The sequence below is a fragment of the Siniperca chuatsi genome, linkage group LG2 (genome assembly GCF_020085105.1).
Source record: "Siniperca chuatsi isolate FFG_IHB_CAS linkage group LG2, ASM2008510v1, whole genome shotgun sequence".
NCBI classification, from domain to species: Eukaryota; Metazoa; Chordata; class Actinopteri; order Centrarchiformes; family Sinipercidae; genus Siniperca; species Siniperca chuatsi.
The window spans coordinates 22,564,709-22,586,642 of NC_058043.1; the positions used below are offsets into that span (position 1 = coordinate 22,564,709).

General features: G+C 39.2%; 1 protein-coding gene across 5 annotated transcripts in view; it reads left to right on the forward strand.

Moving 5' to 3' along the window:
* The window catches only part of LOC122868685 (MICOS complex subunit mic25a-like), a 61,644-nt gene that overhangs the window by 9,347 nt on the left and 30,363 nt on the right, over positions 1 to 21,934 (forward strand). For 3 of the 5 annotated variants that reach the window (XM_044180925.1, XM_044180892.1, XM_044180899.1), the window contains 3 exons: positions 8,078 to 8,098; positions 11,292 to 11,375; positions 20,537 to 20,607. In XM_044180925.1, coding sequence (XP_044036860.1) covers positions 8,078 to 8,098; positions 11,292 to 11,375; positions 20,537 to 20,607 — 176 coding nt within the window. The remainder of the gene's footprint in view (positions 1 to 8,077; positions 8,099 to 11,291; positions 11,376 to 20,536; positions 20,608 to 21,934) is intronic. The other 2 variants (XM_044180907.1, XM_044180916.1) reach the window with 1 other exon arrangement.

A 21,934-nucleotide genomic window follows, 5' to 3' on the forward strand; every position in this document is an offset into this window, starting at 1 on the left:
ATTCCTCGATATTATTTAATCTGTGGCATGTTTAAAGACTTCATCACACATAAAATCTATGATTTGAAGGCAAATGCAACGTTACTACCCACCATCACATCCCTCCTCGCTGAACTAGCCTGTGGTTACATCAATCTGTCAATTCATATCACTTCAGCTGCTTTGAGTATTTGCTTTCTAGCACCAGATGGACATGTTGGTTCAGCTGTATTCAGCCCATCCCAAAATAATCTCTGGATGGATTTTGTCCCCATTGACCCAAGATGACAACATATATCTAAAATAAGAACCATGAAACTGTTGTTTCTCAGCAGATGATAGCACATCATTGTTGGGCAGGTTATGAAACAATACAAATCCCACAGTAGCAACAGTAACAATAAAGTTAGATGGTCACCCTTTAACATTGTGCATCAATTCAATGTCTTTTCATCATCCAATAGTTATTGGTTGCAAGAATAAACACAGTGTACAGATGCATGCACACACTCAAGATATCTGTTAAAAAAACTCCCCAGTGATAAAAATCTGCATTTCCATGGAAGCCCCTGCATTTAAGTCAGCCTGGCATTTTGCATATGCACACACGTGTACACACATTGAATATGTTTATTTTTGCTTTGTCCAGCAGCATCCTCTTTTTCCCATGACCCACCTATGAGACAGGACTGAAGCATCATTTTTACCAATATACAGTAGCAGTCAGCGACTAGGACAGCAAGTACATGGCAACATTATGTCAGAGAGCTCAGAGAAAGAGAAACGTGAACAGGGATGGGCTATAGGAGCTGAAAGGCGGAGAGAAGGGACTTTGAGCGTGGTATAATGGATTCAGATGTCTGAGTCCAACAGCCAGCCAGCTAGATAGCCAACATTGCTTGTTAGCCAAAGACAGAGGGTGGGAGAGGTAAGTAGAGGGAGAAGAGAAAGGGTGTAGGAATCCAGAGGAGAGGGAGAGGAGAGAAAGATGAATCAATGAAAAAGAAAGAGAATGAATTGAAAAACAAGTTGAGATATGGCAGTGGAGGGAGAGAGGTTTATGTTGAGACTGAGTGGGTGAACATTAGCCTTCACCATAGTGAAGGCCTTTGAGTCTGCAAGTGTGACATACTGTGAAGGCGCACATATGCACGCGCACACACACACACACACACACACACAGATATGAACCCTGAATTTCTTTCTCATAGAAACTGACTACATACAATACAACAGCAGTTCAGACACACACATTCATGCACGGCTAAACTACTTGTTATCAGCTAGTCTAATCACAGACTTGACATCTTTTCTGCATGTTAAAGCAGCTAAGCGCTTTGTGCACGCTCACACTCACTCACACACATACGCACACATGTACAGCACTCCCCCATCGTCTCCAGCGACTGTAATTGCTGACGAGCAGAGTGTTCACCGGCTGGGGAGATTCTGATCGGTGCAGAGCAGTAAGTGGTGGGGGGGGCACAAATCCTGTTGGTTCAAAGGACAAATGTGTAGGAGTGGAGTACCTCTCCCATCAGAGTGCAGTTGTGATGTAATGAGACAGCTGGACAAGACTTATTATCCAGAGGAAACGTAATGATGCTTGTTCTTCTATAGGGAAATAATAATTTATGTTGGAACAATCAAAGTATGAGTCAAATGTTTTTGAATTTAAGATTAAGATTGATTTTAATTAAGATTTAAGATTTCTCATCCTCTAAGCAATTTGCTAATAAGTTACATTTATCGCTGTCAAAAATAAAGGCAGAGGACACTCTTATGTCTCTGATCTTATGACACTGAATTTGATTAGTTTATTTTAGGATTATAGGTTTCGAAAATTAGATCTGTTTTTCACATGTGAAATCATATCTCGTGTTAACAAGTGACATACATGTTTGTAAGAAAAGCATGTTTTCAAACTAAATATGTGAAATATATAACAAACAGTAGTTTTTAACACCTTTTACTGTTGCCCAGCATTAGTGCATGTTGGAAGACTCAAAAATTGGTATTAATGAGGCTTTGTGTTTCTGCTTGTTCTATGTAATATTGTATTGCTTCATCTTACATAATGTGCTGATGGACACAGTAAATCTAGTAATAATTTACTGAAGCAGTGTGTTCACAAATGAGTCCTGGATTCTTTCTGGATATTGTTTTGTTGGAAAATTGTGAAATTTTTCTTTCAATTTGAAGATTAAAAGATTTCAAGCAAAATCCAGTCAATCAGAAAAAGTCCAATGCCAAGTGCAGTCAAGCGAAACTGCACAGGTGGTCAAGATGAGAAAACTTTCTTGACATGCTCCTGTTGGTGAGTTAAAATAGCTAGACCTAATCAGAGCACAGTCTGGCCAAACTGTTCTTGCCTATAGTTAAGATTTTTCCAGGGCAGAGAAAGAGTTTTGAAATTCATTAGTGGAGAAGTTGGATCTCCGGACTTAAAAAGTTTAACTCTGCGGAACGTCAAAATTTAAGGCTAAATGTGAAGAAATTGAAGCAAGTGAGTGAGAGAGAGTGAGCAATTGAGAATATAGAAAATGCCTGTAGTTATTGTCTCTCGCACTACTACACATGTTTTTTCTTATTGTCTCATTTCCTCCATCCTTCATTCTTTTCCCAACAAAACCTATTCCTCTTATTAACCTGACATCTCTCTTTCTCCATCCACTTTATATCTCTGTCCTTTTTTCAGTGTCTCTCTTTTTCTTTATCTGTCTTTGTGACAGTCTGTGGTGGGAACGCAGGCTGATTAAGTGTTAATTCATTTAACCGCCCCTGGATATGTGATGAGAACACACATTTAATGAGCAAACAGCTAGACCAATTCATGCCTCTGGTATTTCTACTATACTGTGTGCATACTTATGTGTCAGTTTATGTGCGTTTTTTGTGGGTGCATGCAGGTGTGTACAGCACCCACAGGTGTTAGTATGATTGATGAATTGCTATCCTGTTCTCCTGATAGAGGCTGTGCATTTGGAGTTTATGTGTTAATAACCCGCTAACACTGATGCAGAGACCTGGAAAAGCCTGTTTGCCTGTTGCTGTAGTGCTGACAAAAACTAACAACTAACAACCAATTGCCAGCGATCGAGATGGAAGCCTTACAACCTTAAACAGAGGAACTGTAACATAGTGTAGCTTACTTTAAGCAGTGCAGGAAGTGACTGCCATGTTTTATCCTTGGGGCTTGCCATAGCTGCACAAGCCCTGATTCATTTGCTGCTGAGATTGTACAGTACATCTGCAAACGAGTATTCACATGCTGGTGATAACAGTTTAGTTCCTGTACATATACTTTCTGCCTTCAACACTTCCTGTACATACTGAATTGCTACCCATACACCAAAAATACTGACAATACCACTTGAGGTGCCTTAGGACATATTTTATAAATGCCCCTCGCTAGAGTAACAGCTTTTTTTTGTTTTATAGACCGTGAATTTTTGAACAGATTGTTACAGATCAAATATTAAATTTTTTCCTCCCAATTTGAATTCTACTTCTTGACTTTGAAACACAGAAGTGAAAGTCAAACCAAAGAAAATCAATTTCTCACTTTCTATTCACACTTTGGTTTAGCAGTTGTTTATGTTAATGAAAGATGAGGAACAATGAACAAAGAATGGTAGATATGAAATATGGTGGATACAAATTTGGTATCTATTGGTTCTATTTAAAGATATTAAATGAATGCACAAGGTATAAGGAACAGCTTCATGATTTTGAGTTGCTCAGTCATTATGGAAGTTGTTAAGGGATTACAATGTTTCCCTGTATTTACCTCATCAGTGTAATTGTTGAAGTATCCCACTGTCCTTTTTTTGTCACAAGTGAAAAATGTATTCCATACATTATTGAAGCATGTCAGCCTTTTAAAGTGATACAGAGACATACTAGTGATTATTGAATGCATTTTTGTGTGTGTGTGTGTGTGAATGCACATGCTTCGCTGCAGATATTTCAATGTGCCTTTGAGGGCAAATTCACACATGTTTTAGCTAAGCATCAGCATCGACCAAAAGAGCTGGGGTGAAAGCACTCAGCTGTGCCAATGGCATTTATTACTGGCACATGTGATGAATGTCTGTACCGTACTTACTACCATAGAGATGTGACAGAAAGAAAACTGTCAGTGAATTAGCTCTTATTTTCTCCTCTCTGTCTATATTTCTGTCTTTCTCTCTTTCTCTCCAATTAAAAAGCCAAATCAGGAGTTTGACCGCACAAACTGTGTCTGCCAGTGACATTCTCCAACCTAATCCTCATTTTAGCCCTCTTTCCTCATCTTTTTCTCTCTTTCTCCTCTCCGGAGTCCAAGTAGAAAACCACACCAAAATCGTTTCTCCCCAAACACATAGATTTATTCAAATGTAGCATTTGCATAATGTAGTATTTACATAATTGATTTCCAAGGAAGCGTTCTTCGCCATGTGAGGTGGTGTTTGAGACAAAAAGGTCTCATCCTGTCACATTTCTGTCACTTTTTTTCCTCTACATACACACACGCACACAACACACACTCTCTCTCTCTGTTGCTGGACCATTGAGGTTTCAAGTCTAAATCAAGCATGAAGCGTTGCCAAACTGGTGCATCTGGTGACCCTCATGGTACAACCACAAACATAGATAATCAAATGTATTGAGATCCATTAAATTGGTGTGTTTTTCTAGATGGGGCATAATTAATTTCACTATGCTGGTAAATCATTTGCCCCTTTTCACCTATAAAATAGTTTTGTAGATGCAGGGATGTCTTGGTGGCATGCATTGAACGCGCTCGACATTAGCTCCCATTTGCCATAAAATGTTGCAGTTTATCTAAAAGTTATTTTTTGACTGATTTGGAGAGGGGAAGTTGGGTCCATCTCTACTGATGAGCATGATTCACGCTCTATGATTATGCACCTACATAGATTTTAGACTAGGATGAACCTGATATGCTTGATGCTTGATCAGCACTACTTTGTTTGACCACGTTGGAAATCAAAGGTGTTTATAGTTGTTCAAACATGAGGATAACATTTTCAGACAGTCTCTGTCTCATTGTCTCATTCTTTATCAAGAATGAAAAAAGAGAGCTTTAGAGAGAGGTTCAAACCCTGGCTCCTTTCTCATCTCTGCTGACCAATCATGGCAGAAAGTGGGTGTGAATGTTGGATTGTTGGTTTCGGAAAGTTACAGAAATGATCGGAGCTATTCGACCATCTGACAAGCACTTCTGAAGAAGCATACTGGCTGCTTTAGAAGCAGGGAGGAGAGCAGGTCCTTACTGTATGTCTTAGGTTACATCCCAATCTCTTAATTGCATCCACGTTTCCCTCACTTTGCGTCTCAGAGGCACAGGAGTCATTTCTACTGGCTGAATGCCTTTATATTATTTATTCATTATTTGCATCTGCATTTATTGATATTCTGATTGTGAATTCATTATTATAGCCCAGAATATGATTATGGGCTAAATGTTTCAGGAAAAACTGAAATAATGTAACACGATCAAAAGTGATTCTTTCTAACAGACAGACTATCCTACTCTCTCTGACTTTAATTGTATCCATATTAAAAGTGAATGGGGGAAAGAAAAATCTTTCTAATAAATGAAGAAAGTTGTTTGTGGTCCTTTTATTGTTCAGACCTACAATTAACAGATTTTGAACTAGATGGTGAATCAGAAAACAAATAAAATATAAAACTTGGGAGTGATACACTTGAGTTTAATCCGTTATCTGTCTTCACTCCGGCATGAAACTCCAGTGAAACTCCAGTGTTGTGATGTATCAGATCAGTTTGATCAGCTGCAGTGTCCAATCAATAACTGATATCAGATAAGGGGGCGTGTTAGCCAGTAAAAAACTTCTGTGGAGGCTGCCCTCGTGTATCCTTGCTCATGGCTCCTCAGAGATCCCTCCTCGCTCCTCGGAGCAGAAACAAGAGCTTTGGGACAGCCTGCAAGATAGCGGACCACAACGACTACCGGTTCAATCGAAGAACAAGGAAATGACAAATAAGAGACTTGAGATGTACCCTTAGACTTTGAAGTATAAAGGTTGAGTGGCGGTTGTTAAAATTGTTCTTATTAGCATAATTAGATGACAGTACTCTGCTGGGTACACTGTCCATGGTTACAGTAGTTAAGTTTTACTAGTAATTTTACTGTCAGTGTAGAACGAGAGATACGTTTTGTTGCTATGGTTACCTGCAGTTTAATATATCCACGCACAAAAAAAATGCTTAAACTGTTGACCTGAACTTTTTATAGACACCTACAAGCCAATTACAAGTCTGTTGTCTTCTTTATGTTTACTGAGGGATCACAATTAACTTGATTGATAATGCATTAATTCTATATTTACGAGCTTTATCTTGGTAAAAATCTTGGGGAATATATGAGTCTATTTGGATTACTTTCCTGGCTGTGTTTTTGCTAGCTCAGTTAATCCAGACTCTTAATGTTCAGACTGAGGCTGCTGACTGCTGGTCACCAGGGAGCTCAGAGCCGCAAAAACAATGAATGGATGTACCTGAAATGCCATTGTCCGCTATGGCCCATGGATTGCACCAAACTGCTTGGGTGTCTGTTTGTCTGTATCTGTATAACAACAAGCCCCTTCACCTCTCTTCTAAAGTCTATCATCTATGGAAATGGGACCTCCACACTCCCGTGAGCACTCTGTGGGGATCCACATACACACACACGCACACACACACACAGTCACACTCAGACACATATTCAGTTTAGGGCCTGCCACCAAAGAGCAGGGAGGTTAAACAGATGGCATCGGCTGTATCCGTTACACAGATTACCCAACACACACACACATTCTGCAGCAACTGGCTTTGTGAGTTCACCTCATTTAACCGAATGGTGTTTTTATGAGGCATGGCAACATTAGAGCCACCCACTGCTCTAATCTATCCCTTTCTGTTCTGTGTCTAATGCTGGACTGGGAGCACTTGGTTTGAGTGGGCAAGGCTAGACACACCCAAAAATGGTGTCCTGTGTGTCTGTGTTATATACTTGAAGTTATTTGATTATAACATATAGTGTGTTATAACATATAGTATAACATATGCTGTCATACTGTATAATATGTTATGCATTCAAAACTCATACATACACAGGTCTATGAATTATCATAAAAAAACAGATAGTAAACTGCTAGTTCTCACTTCTGACTGGTGAAGTCCTACTAAGATCTGTTGTAACATAGACAATAAACTTACCTGCCTTCAAGCTGAAAATTAACACGTGTACCTGTAGTAAAGCTACACTTTGGTTGTGGTTGGTGTGTTTTTATGAAAGTAATACTTTCACTTGAAGATGTACTTAACAGTGATTTGAAAACAAAATGATTTTTTTTGTCAGGCATACAAGCACCATATGTTTTACAAATATTGTTTTCTGAACAAGAATCAGCTTCTTTCAGTTCAAGGCAGTGAAGAGAAACAAGACAGATGGGTGGACAGGGCAGGGGGTGGGGATGGAAGGCTGACATGCAGTGAGGATCATGTGCCAGACTCAGACCCACAACATCTTGAATATGGGAAACGATTTAGCTGCCAGTGCCACCAAGATAACCAATGTAAAGATTAAAGAGTAGAATTTCATATGTTGTTTCATTACCCTTGCAAACTAATAAGTTACTTGGTCACAGAATGTATGTTGGGACACGTTGGAAGCATTACTGTATGAGACTGTTAGAGACCAAAATTACATCTCTCACGACATCAGACATCTGGCAAATTAGGTTTTATAACTAACAAGTAGTCCTCAGCCTAACATGTGCAACTTGTACATAATGGTGTTGATTACTCTTTTGACTGTCTGTACTAATGTTGTTCCCTTCTTGTTCCTTCCCCTTATCACTTATTTCTTCTACTGTTATCTCTTTCTCTCTGCTGCATGTTCTCTCATTATCCGCCTCATTCCTAGCCTTCTTTATTCATCTTTACTTCACCTCCTTTTTTATTTTCCTTATTATACCTGTATTTTATCCTTCTCCTCTTTGTCTCTATTGCCATCTCTTCCAACCCTGTGCTTCCTTATACCCTCTACCGTCTCACTAACCCTTGTTCGTTGTCTCTCTCCTAGCCAGCAGATTTCGATGCCTGGGTAAGCAACACTACTATTGCTGGCGTCTCCTTTTTTTAAAACTCAGTTTTTCTTGCCCATTCTTTCTACCACATCCTTTATCTCTCTCTTTCACTCTCTATCTCTCTTCTCTATTCAAATGTCATGTTTTCATTGTGCATTAAAGCGAGGCTGTGAGTGTGCTGCCGCCACCATTCCACACAACAACACTTTGGGAGGTATTCAGCTAGAAAATTACACATCATCTGTGCTGCTTGCAGAGGTGATTTTACACACAAACACACATATACACACACACACACACACACAGCCCTTAAGCTTCAAACAGCTGCTGTAGAAAGGAAAAGTGCAGTGAGCACAATATAGGGATTTGCAGATGTGGTCTTTGGGGATGCATGTGAGTGCTATGTTAGGATAAGATTAGATTGGATTACAATAAATGTAATGTCAATCTGTTTATAAGGGTGTATGTGTGTCTGCACGTCTATATTCACCATATCAGCAAAGAGCACAGAAGATCAGTTGATCATCCAGAGAAGATGTTGCTCCATCGGATCTATATCAGTCTCACTAATGCACAATTCGGGTACAGCAATCAGTCACCATTACACTATGGTGTAACACTGTATGTGTGTGTGTGCATGCGTGCTCGTGCGCGCCTGGGTGTATGTTTGTAATACACACTTTCTATTTCAATGCTACATAAATCCATGCTCCATTGCTGCCTTTTGCTGCCTCACTCCCTGCCAGCTTCATTGTTTTCATGCACCATATCATGTCCATACTGCTGTAGCACAGCTTCAATCATTATCCTTATTGGTTAGAAACAATATGTGTTTATGAGTGCCCTAGCATTGATTAATAATCATTTTAATATGCAGGCAAACATACAGTATGTAAACCTCTGTAGATCAAATGTGAGCATGCTGGAGAGAATTCAACTATCTTGTGCACTCCATGTGCCTGTTGCCTATCCTTTTATGCATTTTAGACATAATATGTGATTCAGATTTACAGCTGTTGAGGTCCGTCTTTGATCCGCTGCATACTCTCCAGCATGACCACACTTCTGACAGATGCATGTAAACACTATGATCCTAAACCAAGCCGCAAGGTTTTCAGTGTATCCCTTTAATTCAGCTCATTGCCATTAAATTCATTTGAGTTAGTTCAAATTGGGCAATTTGAATACAGTATATGGTATGTTTTCTGAAAATAGATTTGATATTATGTTTTCATATAAAGACACTGCACCATACCTTATTGTAAAATACATCACTTTGTGACTGTCCATGTAAAATGTATGATCGCTGCTTTTATGTTCCAAGAGGAAATCTTCATTGTAATATTACAAGTGAAAAGTCTATAAAGAGATTTATAGATGGATTAGTAATGCACTGTAAGTGAAAACTTTGAGCTGATGGCATGGTAAAGGATCACAGCACAGTACCTTGCTTGTCAGTCACCTACACAGATGTCTCGACAATGTCTGCTATTGTCTTAAATTTTGGGTCATGCACATCTCCTTTGACTATCCCTCTCTGTTCTTTTTGCAACTCTGCAATAGCTCTTCATTACTCTTTTTCTGTTTCTGTTATTTTAATTAATATTTATCATAAAGGAATCCCTTTTCATTTCACTTTATGAAATTGTATAATGATACTTACACACTGTGAAGCCTCATGCTGTTAAAACTATTTGCTCCATCACAAAACTCATCTTGAAACGTCTTCTAGTGAATCTTTCCTCAAAAGTGAATCTTTAATTTAAAACCTCTAGTGCATGTACATTTCTGACTTCAAGCTGAACTGGCAACTTGTTTTCACAGTTTCACATCTTTTTGACGTCTGCCTCCTGTCTTCCTCTACTTGCATGCTGCTATGGCCATGGCCCAAACTATGGGTCTTCCTACAGCCAATCTGCCATCTTGCTGCCTGTCAAAGCTTGGCTCAGCGGGCATATTAAAGCGTTTCACCTCATCCTAAGGCCAGCATCGCCATGTCAGCCCCCGCTTCCGCTGTGCCAGTCACATGCCAAGCCACCTGAGTAGTTTTGTAAGTTCTGTTACATTAGATGGACCTGCTGTTAAATAGCCACGCTTTTATGTTTTACTTTGTGGTGTAGATGTGATGTACTTTTCATATCATTATAGATTTCCATCAAGCATCATAGATTTGTCATATATCCATAGAGTAGTGGACGTATGAAGGCTACACATGATAAGTTACACATGGAAAAATAACGCTTTGAAAAACATGAACCTGCAATTTGATACCAAAGCCACACACTTGGGGATAGTATAATCATTTTTACCACGGTCTCCTAAAATGTTAGTGCTGTTAATCTGTTTTTAGTAGAACCTATTTTATGTTTTGTTTGCTCACTGTGGCAGAAAAGATGTATCTAATGTCCCTGAAGCTTAGCTTGCATTTAGCTTGCATATGGTAAAAATTTGGTATGTGTCTGTAATTTACATAAGTTGTAGTGCATCAGCTGATACGGTAGCTCAATTGCGTGCTTACATCATGATTACACAGTAATGGAAACAGTTCCAGTAACTGCTATGGCAAACACAAGGGTCATCTGAAATGTAGCAAGCACCTCCCAATACAATACTGAAGTGCTGATTTGTAGTCAAGCAGTCATATGTATGTAGTCAAGTATAGTGATTTGATATGATTTTTTTGTGATTATTGTTTTTATTTTAATTTACTTTTTTGGTTGTGAGTGGTGGTTACTTTTTACTGCAATATGAAGTAGAGTTGATTGATACTTTGAATTATATTTTATATCATAGGTGAGCTGTGTATTCAGAGTTTTGTCGTTTAGGCTATATTTTTCCATTTATGAGAAACTACTATTATAGTCATGTTTTCTGAGTCTGTTGGGCAGTGAAAGCAACAGGTTGCCTTGTTTCTCCTCCCCTCAGCATTCATATCTGGCTGTTGTCTCATGTGTGCAGCATTAGTAACTATGTCAATTAAACAATTGTCAAATGGGAAATTTTTATTAGTACCTGGATTGATTTCCTTCTCCTCTTTATTTACTGGGCAGTAAGAATTTAATATTTACGCAAGCCTACTCAGGTCAAATTAGTGTAGTAAATTGTTATGTGTCAATATAAAGAAACTCTACAACAAAAACAATGGGTTTTTTTTTCATATCTTGCCTTCTTCTTTATTGTCTTCTTCTACTCTCTCTTCCTCTTTCTCAGGCCAAACAACTGGAGAGGAAGGAGAAGGAACTGGCGAGCATCTCCAGCTTCTATAAAGAGCAATTAGGAGTACTGGAGAAAAAGGTAAGGACCATTTTTTCATCTTATAAGCATGTAAGATAATAGCCAGAACTCATCTGAAAGGCTTTTTCTATACATGTTTACCCAAATGTGTCCATTAGTTGCATTGCATTAATTGCATTCCAAGATGTTTGATCAAAATCATTTTTGTTATATTAATGGTCCACAAACTTTGAGACCGTGCTGTGTGAAATGCTAGAAGTGCTGACATTACCGTATGTAAAGCAATAAGACTGTGCATCTCTTTTCTTTGGAGGTTTTCTGTGGGGGTTTAGAGAGCGAGATGCTAGCACTTTAAAATTTTGACATGTATAACAGGAGACCTCACTAACGAGATAAAAGCATCCTGTAGGCTTTCACTGAAAAGAAGTCTTTACACATCAGGAATATCAAAACAAGACTTAGAGTGACATATTACTCACTCTCCTTGGAGAGTAAAATCTCTTTGAGACACAAGACACTCTTCCCTATCTTGGAAATGTCAAGCCCACATACCAATGCCAAAATGTAAATGTAAATGAATTGAAAGTTTCAGCTGGCAGATGAGAGTCACGACTCGCTGTTGATGGACCAGCACTCAAGAGAGGTTTCACAGCGCTGTCTCTCTCAGAGAGCTTCAGTTGTCTAATCAAATGTTCTGTGCTTTTCTCATCACTATGTCCTTTTGCCAGCAACCCCATGGTCTTATCAAAAAATAAAAGTGGTTTGTTGGCTGCTTTTAAGAAATTATGACCTGTATTCGCTGCACCTGAGCACTAATGCGTCGTTGATATTTTGCACCCTGTAAAAGCCACAAACACAGTGGTTTGGTAAATGTTGCTTGCTTACCGAGTAAACTTGGGCAGATTTTTTAAAAGACTTTGTGAGGAGCATGGTTGATGATTGTATGATTTTAGAGCAGGAAAAAACTGCTTTATGCTCTTAGGGATGGACAATGGCTAGAAGAAAGGAGACAGGAGAGTAAAATTACAGCGTGCAAGTGAAGTAAAGAAAGGAAGGACACTATCAGAAAAACACAGATGACAAGCACACTGAAAAATTATGAACAAAGAATGTAAGATGTAGAGGAAAGATGGCACAAATATTTAGATTTTTATTAAAGGTGAAGTATTGGTAAAGTGAAAAGGTACAAGTAGACACACATGCACACTCATGCCCTTTCCCCTTCCCTGGCCCATCCTGTGTCTCTCCCCTCACACCCACAACTCTCCCTCCAGTATTCAGCAGACACTCTTTGGGACTTGACTCCCCTTTTGCCCCTCTCCCCGTCTCTCCCTCCATCCAGCAGGGCCCATCAGGCAGACAGGGGACCTTATCTAGTCCCTGGCACTCGCCTCCTTTAGGCCTCTGAGAAAACCTTTTACATAGCAAGTTAAATGGAAGGGCCTCTGCACACCGTGCGGCAAGCAGCACACGCTGCAATGCTTGACGGAAGAGACTGATTGGCAGAAGAGTGGACGATGCTCTATCTTTCTCTGCTCGCCGCAGCAGTTGCTTTTTCTATCGCTTTTTTTCCACCCCTCACTTGCTCGCAGCTGACCTGCATGCGGATGAGGGAGTAAGAAAGAGGGGGACTGAAAGCGAGAGATAAAGAGGCTATATGGACTGTGCATTAAACAGACAGTCTATCTTGAGCTGGCGCCCTGAGCAGGCGTCCATCTCCCTCCTACTCTTCCTTCATTTTCCAATCTAGCACTCCATTCATCCAGGCCTCCTTTCATGCCCCCTTTCCTTTGCCCTGCCTATTTTTCTTCCTTTCACTCTCTCATACCTGTGGCAAATACAAGTTGGGCTGAAATAAATGGCCTCTTAAAATTTGAATTGTGACTGACACGGGTCATATACATAAATGCAAAACACAATTTGAAACAGTAATATGTCTTACTTTTCACATAAATTATGATCCAGGCATGTGAAGACAGCTTTACATTGTTCTGTCAGGGCCTCTCTCCTCATCAGTATTGTATTAGATCCTATTAATGCAAAGCAGAGATTTAAAGGGGATGAATACCATTGTGTGAATATCAATCTGTGCTTTTATTCTTCTGCTTGTGCTTTTATAGTCTCAGAGGTTGGAGCTTTTCCATACAACTGTATTGTTTTTTTGTTTTGTTTTTTCTGTACAAAGAAAACACATGCACAAGCAGACATTCATGCTCATACAATTGCACTGTTTGGATGTGTTGATGATCTGAGGCAGAGATTTAAGCCAAAGGTTAAGAGCAGGCAGATTAGAAGGAGAATCCACTTGTAATTGGTGTATGATCTTCCCCTAAATCAACATTTTACTCTGGTATAGCAGCAGCCCCTTCTGATAGGCTAATAACTGTGTGTGTGTGTGTGTGTGTGTGTGTGTGTGGTTGATTACCTGTATGAAAACAAACACACTCTCGTATCCAGTTTGCCTAAGGGATGAATGACGATAACAGACTATTGTGTTTGTCTAAAGGCTGTGGATGCTTTTTGAGTCCACTACTGACACAAATGAGAAAACAGCCTGTGTGTGTATGTGTGTGTTTATTGTGACAGGTTTGTGTGTCCGCTGTCACATCAGAAGTAATTGTGATAGAGTGGCCAATCCCCTGCACAACTTTGCATTTTCCCTCTTCCACACACATATAAAGGTTCACACACTAAAAGACATCCCAAGTGTGAAACATCCCCCAAACATACCAGTACATCCTCTCCTTCTCCTTTCTCCCAATCCTCTCGTCTCACTCTCTCTCGTTTATTTGTGGATGCCTCTCTAATCTCTTCCCAGTGTACAGGTGGAGTATATCTGTCTCCCTGTGGCAACATACCCTGTGACTCTGTAAACAAGTCTCAGTTTAAAATTCACCTCTTTTAATCCCCCCCCCCAACTTGGCGACTGCTGCCTCCGAAGGGAAAAAAAAGACAAAATTAATCCGCCTTCGTCCAAGCGTAGAGCGTGAAACAACCCCTCCCTCAAAATCCTGACATCAGCCCATCTCAATCCACAGCTGCTGGAGGATGTTCAGACGAGTGTGCATGCAAGGATCATCTGAACACAAGCATTCACGTACAAACACAGATTTAGTCACACACCTGCATGTATGCAAGTTTACACACACACACACACGCAGCACACATGCACCCACACTAATCCCCTTTACCAGTCTTTCCAACTCCCCCAAAACCTTGCTTTCCCCCATTGAGGGTTATCATCCCCCCTTTCTGTCTCTCCACATTGGGCTTTTGTCCCCACGGGTGCAAATGACTGGGAAGAGCTCAGAGTGTGTATGCCAGTGATAGTGCTGCCACTTCTCTGGTGTCATGAGAGCTGAGCTGGGGCTGTTGCTCTGGGTCTGTTCTGTCAACAGACACCAAAAAACATGTTGATGCACACAAAAACAACACACAGGCTTGCGGTCTCCCAACATTATGACTGGATAAGCTGTACCTGCCAGTCCAAACATTACCATCACACTTCCATTCTTGTCATTTTCCCTATATTCCCTTGTTCTATTAGCAAGACCAGAGATATGATAGTTGTATCACTAACTTCTGGTACAACATCTTTCCCATAACCATCAAACTACCAATTTTGTAAATCTCCATGGATAATAGCATAGAGTTGTTTGACTGTTACTTTGTGTGATAGAGAAAGACGAGATGCTTTGGGCAGAACGGGAAATGTGAATTGGTTCCCATTTAGAGGCTCCAAATTGTGAGATTCCTGAGAATCACAGGAACACAGAACACATGATTTACAAGTTTGTTTTTCAATGTTGGACTTGCTTGGCCATGTTTTACCAAACAAGGGCGAAATTGTATATTTACAAAACACTGATTTCAAGCAATGGTGGCTATTTCACCAATTAAACATTTGTCACCATTGCATGACATTAAATTACAGAAATTCTATGTTTTTATTGTTATGGATGAGTGCTGCATGCCCTACAGTACGGAGTAGAGCATACGTTACCTAAGGTATAATATGTATATAAATCTACATTATCTAATTTCATCTACTTTAGGCAATGTTTATACTGAAGCTGCAGTTTGTAGTTCCAAATCAGATTATGTTATTTTAAGGTTGTTACTTGTGTTTGTTTTGTTTTTTTCACATTTTTAATCAACCAATTCCAATGCACTGTATCAACCACAGCCTGACCCCTCCACACCCTCAAGATGGAGCCTTGGTAGGATACACCAATCATCAGTGAGAAGTTAATTTTACCTTTAAACCATCTGCTTGCTGGTTCCCTTGCTGGTGCCCTACTCTCTATGTCCTGCATAATCTGAGGCACCCATGGGTCTAAGCCCCTGTGGAGCCTTTTTTTATCTTGGCTCGAACACTGGATATCCCACAAGGCAACTACAGACTTTCAAGTTTCAGCCCAGCTTTCCTCTGTTGAGGGTACCCACTGAGCCCTTGACTTTAGGCTAAAGGCTAAGTTACTAACATGTGGCTAACTTCTTACCACATATTCCCAGGGAGCCAGCCAAAGTATTAGCTAACTCTCCTCCAACAAGAAGTGAGACTTACTATCTGTTTAATGTCCATGAATCCAGGGCTTGGTTTCCACCACTTTCAAATTAAGATATTTATTGATCATGTTAAATGTTTAGTAGATTAATCAGCCATCTGAGAAAGGGTTCTGGAACCTATCTTCTATTCCAGAGGTACATAATGCTGAGATGAAGTATGCTTGACTTCCTTTAGAGCTGCAGTCGTTACCCCCCTGTCGAGGTGTTGTATTTAAGCCTAGTCCACACATTAGCAATGGGGTGATTTAGCAGCAACAGGAGTCTAATTCTAAGTCCGGTCCTGGTAAATCCAATATAGCACAGCCAGGAAACATAACTGGGAGGGATAAAGTCTTACACCTATGGAAGTTTGGCATTTCCGCATTGTGAATTATGTTACAGCCAAATCAAACTCAGATGAGATAAGAAAGGTAAACTATAGTTTGGCACATTTATTAATTTCTGTTTTAATTTACATTGTCGATTTCTTTCAGCAATTCAAATAGGTGTTGTGTTTATTGTCTGTTTCCCCAGTTGGAAAAGCAACCGAGACAATCAGAAGGCAGGCTTTGTAGGCAGAATTAAGAATGAGGATGTCATCTTCCTGCGCCAAAGCCACAAAAATTGTCACAAAAATATGGAGGAGATCAACAAAGTTATATAAATTGTTGTAAGTCCACTTAGAGAAATAACAACTCTTAAAATAACATATTTCTTCAATCAACTGCAACAGATTCCATGATGATTGAAATTGACTGGGCGGATACCTCAACACTGCTAATTGGGTTAGGGCAAAATACCCTCTCCTCCTTCATAAGATTTCTGACTTATATTTTACTGTCTTTAAAGAACAGGAAAGAAAAGGATAGAGGGGCAGATTATTACACTGTAGTGAATACTAGCAGATAGGATTAAGGAAAAAGATGCCTATGACATTACTTGAGTCTTTTCCAACACCAGACATTCAGATCAGGAGAAGCGTGTCTGCGGATCAACGTCAAATAATGAGAAATGAAAATGACTAGGGGGCACTGGAGGAGTAGAGGGCTAGGGATTGTGGAGGAGGTTTGTAAGATCCCATCTCTTTCCTTGCTCAGTCACTTCAATTATCTTCCTCTCCTATCACCCCATTTTTTGGGAATATAGGGAATAATTAAGTAAAAGCGCGAGCACTGCGGTTATTGGTTCATTATTCAATTTTATTTACATAGGGCGAATTCATAACAGAAGTTATCTCATTGCACTTTTGCTACAGAGCAGGTCTAGACCTTTCTCTTTATAATATTATTTACAGAGACCCAACAAATCCCACCATGAGCAATACGACCTAGAATTTTTTAAATAAAAAAAAAAATTTAAAAGTAGTAATGTAATTGTAGTGTTAATATTAATAAATTAATAATAATAGGAATGACAGCTATAGGAATAATAATGACAGTATTAGTAACAGAGCCAATAACAACAACTGTAGTAGCAGTTGTCGAACAGGAACACGGAGGCAGCAGGTGGCCCACAACCACAGATCCAGTCTCTGCACCTCCGGAGGCAGAAATACCTGCTGAAAGTGACAGAAGAAGACAGGAGAGAAACGAGAAAGCACAGAACTACGGGAGAGAGAAGATGTTGAGTTAGTAACATGCAGTAATAGGATAAAAATGCATACAGATGGAGAGGGAGAGAGGAAAGAGGAGCAGCCTAACTAAGGGATGGTTCAGGGCTCACCCAAGCCAGCCCTAATTATAAGCTTTATCAAAGAGGAAAGTCTAAAGCCTACTCTTAAATATGGAGATGGTGTCTGCCTCCCGAACCCAAATTGGGATGTGATTCCACAGGAGAGGAGCTTGACAACTGATGGCTCTGGCTCCCATTGTTGTTTTGGAGACTCTGGGAACCACAAGTAACCCTGCATCCTGGGGGTGCAGTGTTCTAGACGGGTAATATGGTATTATGAGATCTTTTAGATATGATGGTGCCTGACCATTAAGAGCTTTGTAGGTGAGGAGAAGGATTTTAAATTCTATTCTGGATTTTACAGGGAGCCAGTGCAGAGAAGCTAATATTGGAGAAATATGATCTCTTTTCCTAGTTCTTGTCAGTACACATGCCACAGCATTCTGGATCAACTGGAGAGTCGAAGGGACTTATTCAGGCAGCCTGATAATAAGGAATTGCAATAGTCCAACCTTGAAGTAACAAATGCATGCACTAGTTTTTCGGCATCATTTTCAGACAGGATGTGCCTGATTTTTGCAACATTGCGTGGGTGAAAGAAGGCAGTCCTTGAAGTTTGTTTCATGTGGGAGTTAAAGGATAAATCCTGATCAAAGATAACTCCGAAGTTCCTTATGGTGGTGCTGGAGGCCAGGGCAATGCCATCTAGAGTAACTACATCTTTAGATAATGTGTCTCGGAGGTGTTTGAGGCCAAGTACAATAAGTTCAGTTTAACATCAGAAAATTGCAGGTCATCCAGGTATTTATGTCCTCAAGGCATCCTTGAAGTTTAGCTAACTGGTTTGTTTCATCTGGCTTGATCGATAGATATAATTGGGTATCATCCACATAACAATGAAAGTTTATGGAGTGTTTCCTAATAATACTACCTAGAGGAAGCATATATAAGGTGAATAGAATCGGTCCAAGCACAAAACCTTGTGGAACTCCATGACTAACTTTGGCTTACACGGAGGAGTCACCGTTAACATGTACAAACTGAGATTGATCTGATAGATAGGATTTAAACCAGCTTAGTGTGGTTCCTGTAATGCCAATTACATGTTCCTGTCTCTGTAATAGAATGTGATGGTCAGTGGTGTTGAACGCAGCACTAAGATCTAACAAAACAAGTACAGAGACAAGTCCATTGTCTGATGCAATTAAAAGGTAATTTGTAATTTTCACCAGTGCTGTCTCTGTGCTATGATGCACTCTAAATCCTGACTGAAAATCCTCAAATAAACTATTGTTATTTAGAAAGTCACACAAGTGATTGGCGAATGCTTTCTCAAGGATCTTAGAGAGAAAGGGAAGGTTAGATATAGTTCTATTGTTGGCTAAAACCCCTGGATCAAGAGTGGGCTTTTTAAGAAGCGATTTAATTACAGCTACTTTAAAGGAGTGTGTTAGATAGCCTGTTAATAAAGATAGATTGATCATATCCAGTAAAGAAGTGCTAACTAAGGGTAAAATGTTTTTAAGCAGCCTTGTTGGAATGGAGTCTAAGAGACAGGTTGATGGCTTAGATGAATTAATCGTCAAAGTTAGTTGAATAAGGTCGATAGGAGCAAAGCAGTCAAAATATATATCAGGTTTTACAGTTGTTTCTAAGGTTCTTCTGTTTGAAGATAAATCAGTACTGGTTGAAGGCAGGGCTTGATGATTTTTTTCTCTAATAGTTAAAATTGTATTATTAAATAAACTCATGAAGTCGTTACTACTGAGGGCTATAGAAATACATGGTTCAATAGAGCTATGACTCTCTGTCAGCCTGGCTACAGTGCTGAAAAGAAACCTGGGGTTGTTTTTATTTTCCTCTGTTAATGATAATTAATAATGGTAAGGGCCTTCCTGTATGTTTTAAGACTATCTTGCCAGACTAAATAAAATTTGTCCAGGTTGTTGGAGCGCCATTTCCTTTCAAGTTTTCATGATGTTTGCTTTAATTTGCGGGTTATACCATGGAGCTAACTTTCTTTGTTTTATTATCTTCTTTTTTAGAGTAGCAATAGAATCGAGTGTCGTTTGCAGTGGGCTGCGATTTGCATAGGAGTCCTCTGTTATATTGAGACATAACGTTGAATTAAATGCAGATGAGATCGCTTCCTTGAATCTAGCCACAGCACTATCAGATAGACATCTAGAGTAGGAGTTTTTGCCTAATGGCGTGTAGTCCAGTAATAGCAGTTCAAAAGTTATTAAATAATGGTCCGATAAAGAAGGATTCTGTGGAAAGACTATTAAATCTTCAATTTCAATTAATTATTTTAAACATCTTCTCAGTACTGTGGCTGGAAATACTGCACACCTTAGACATTTTCTAAAACTTAATATACTTTTGACTTCTTCCTAGTCAGTGCATCACCAGCAGCATGATGCAGAGTAGTTAACAGTGTGACCACTGATTACTCCAGTAGAGGTGTGCTGTACATGACCTTGCCCTCTAGGCATGGGCTCCATCTGTGTAGTAATTGCTGTTTAAATGCCACTGTTTTTCGCATGAAATAAAACATCATGGACTACCAACAGGCCATCAGCATTGAGATTTGTAAGCAGCACTGTGAAATTCAAAGGTCACTAATTTAATGAATGTGACATTTCCAATGTTTTTTTTTATGCATTTTGCTTATCATCGTTGGCTTATTAGAGCTTGAACTGAAGTTTAAAAAATAGTTGTAACTGTGGTAATATTATGTAGATAATGGAAGTTGTTAAGCTCTAATTCATGGAACTTGATTTGAGGACTCTGACATAGTCCGTCTTGTTTTTTATGTTTTGAAATTATGTGATATGAAAATTGGACCCAGGGAATAAGGTGTCACATCATTAAAAGCAGAATTTGCCTGAGCAGCCGACTTTATATTCAAAATAGAAAGTGAAGTAGAACTTCTGCAGAGCTGTAACATACCCCTGAATTGATTCTCACCTTTCTTTCTCTCTCTGCCTCTTTGCCTCCAGAACCTTGAAAACTACAAGCAGATGGCTGAAGAATACAACCAGGCAGCTACTAAAGCTGAGGCTCACATCCGGTAAATACATTATACATTTTCTGTGGCATGGACCATTCAGTATACTCATTACATTGTAGCTCCTTACTGCGTCAGTACTGTTAATTTTTTATGAGCCTATCACAGGCGAAGGCAGTTTGCTGAATACACCTGTAAATAATCTATTCGGGGTTTTTTTCTATGTTCTAATCCTACATATCTAAATGTAAGAAAGACACTGCATGCCAAATTAGAAAAAAACCCTCAGCACAGAGAGAAACCAGCTCTGACTAGCAGGATGTTGACATAAGAGTTGTCAGAAAGCAGATGTGGGCAGAGTGTGAAGGCTGTTTGCAATGTTAGTATGTTGTTAATGTGAACCACATACCTCCTGTAGCTGCCTGTCAGTCAGAACATTGTTTTCCACACATACAGTGGTGAGGCCGTGCAATAATTTACTATTATCACTTCTCGTCTCCAATATAAAATTATGGTGACAAAATTCTTATATTAACATATCAGTGCTTAACATTTCCTCTTTAAATGAATGATAAGTTAAATCCTTCTGACATCTATCACAGCATGAGAGTTTAAATACTTGAGAATATATTAAAAAAATGTAAATTTAGGATTTTGGTCTATTTGAAGTATTTCAAACAATGTGATAAATATAGTTTTGAGTTTGTATCATGTAATTTTGTCATGCATAACAAAACAAGATGGATACTGCTGCAATAATTATTGAGGCCGTACTTTCGTCTGTATCGCCCACTGCTGTTAGGCAGTAAATAATTAATATACTTGGAGAGAACACCTAAGTGCACCTGTCTAATTTCACCTATCTTAACACGTTTAACATGTGTTTTGTATTAATTCTGAGAAAATGACACTCTTAATAGCTTAATAGATAAAGTAAACAGAGCTCTATCTCTCGCTGCTTATTTTGTCTTTCTAGTTTCTGTTTAAGTCTACTTTCTTTCTGTCTTTCTTGCTTTATTTGCTAATCAGACATGTATCATTGTCTTTGTTTTTGTTCCACTGTGTTCTTTGCAGTGCTCTGAGAGAGAACTTGAATTTTGTAAAGCCAATTAGCTGGTTTAGGAATATGCATTCTCTGCTGTGAATGTGAGCTAGATTTTATGTATGGATTTGTACAAAAATGGATAACTTCTTGTGGCATATTGGGACTCTTGCCTCTCTGTCCAATGTGTATTATAATTTTGACATTAACATCCTCACCTTTCTTTTTTTTTTAATAATGATGCACCTCAATATTATCATTTGTCTTGTAGCCACTACCAGCTTGGCAATAAATTATCAACAACTTGGCCTTTTAAATGGCCCCATTCTGCTGGTAGGAAAAGACAAA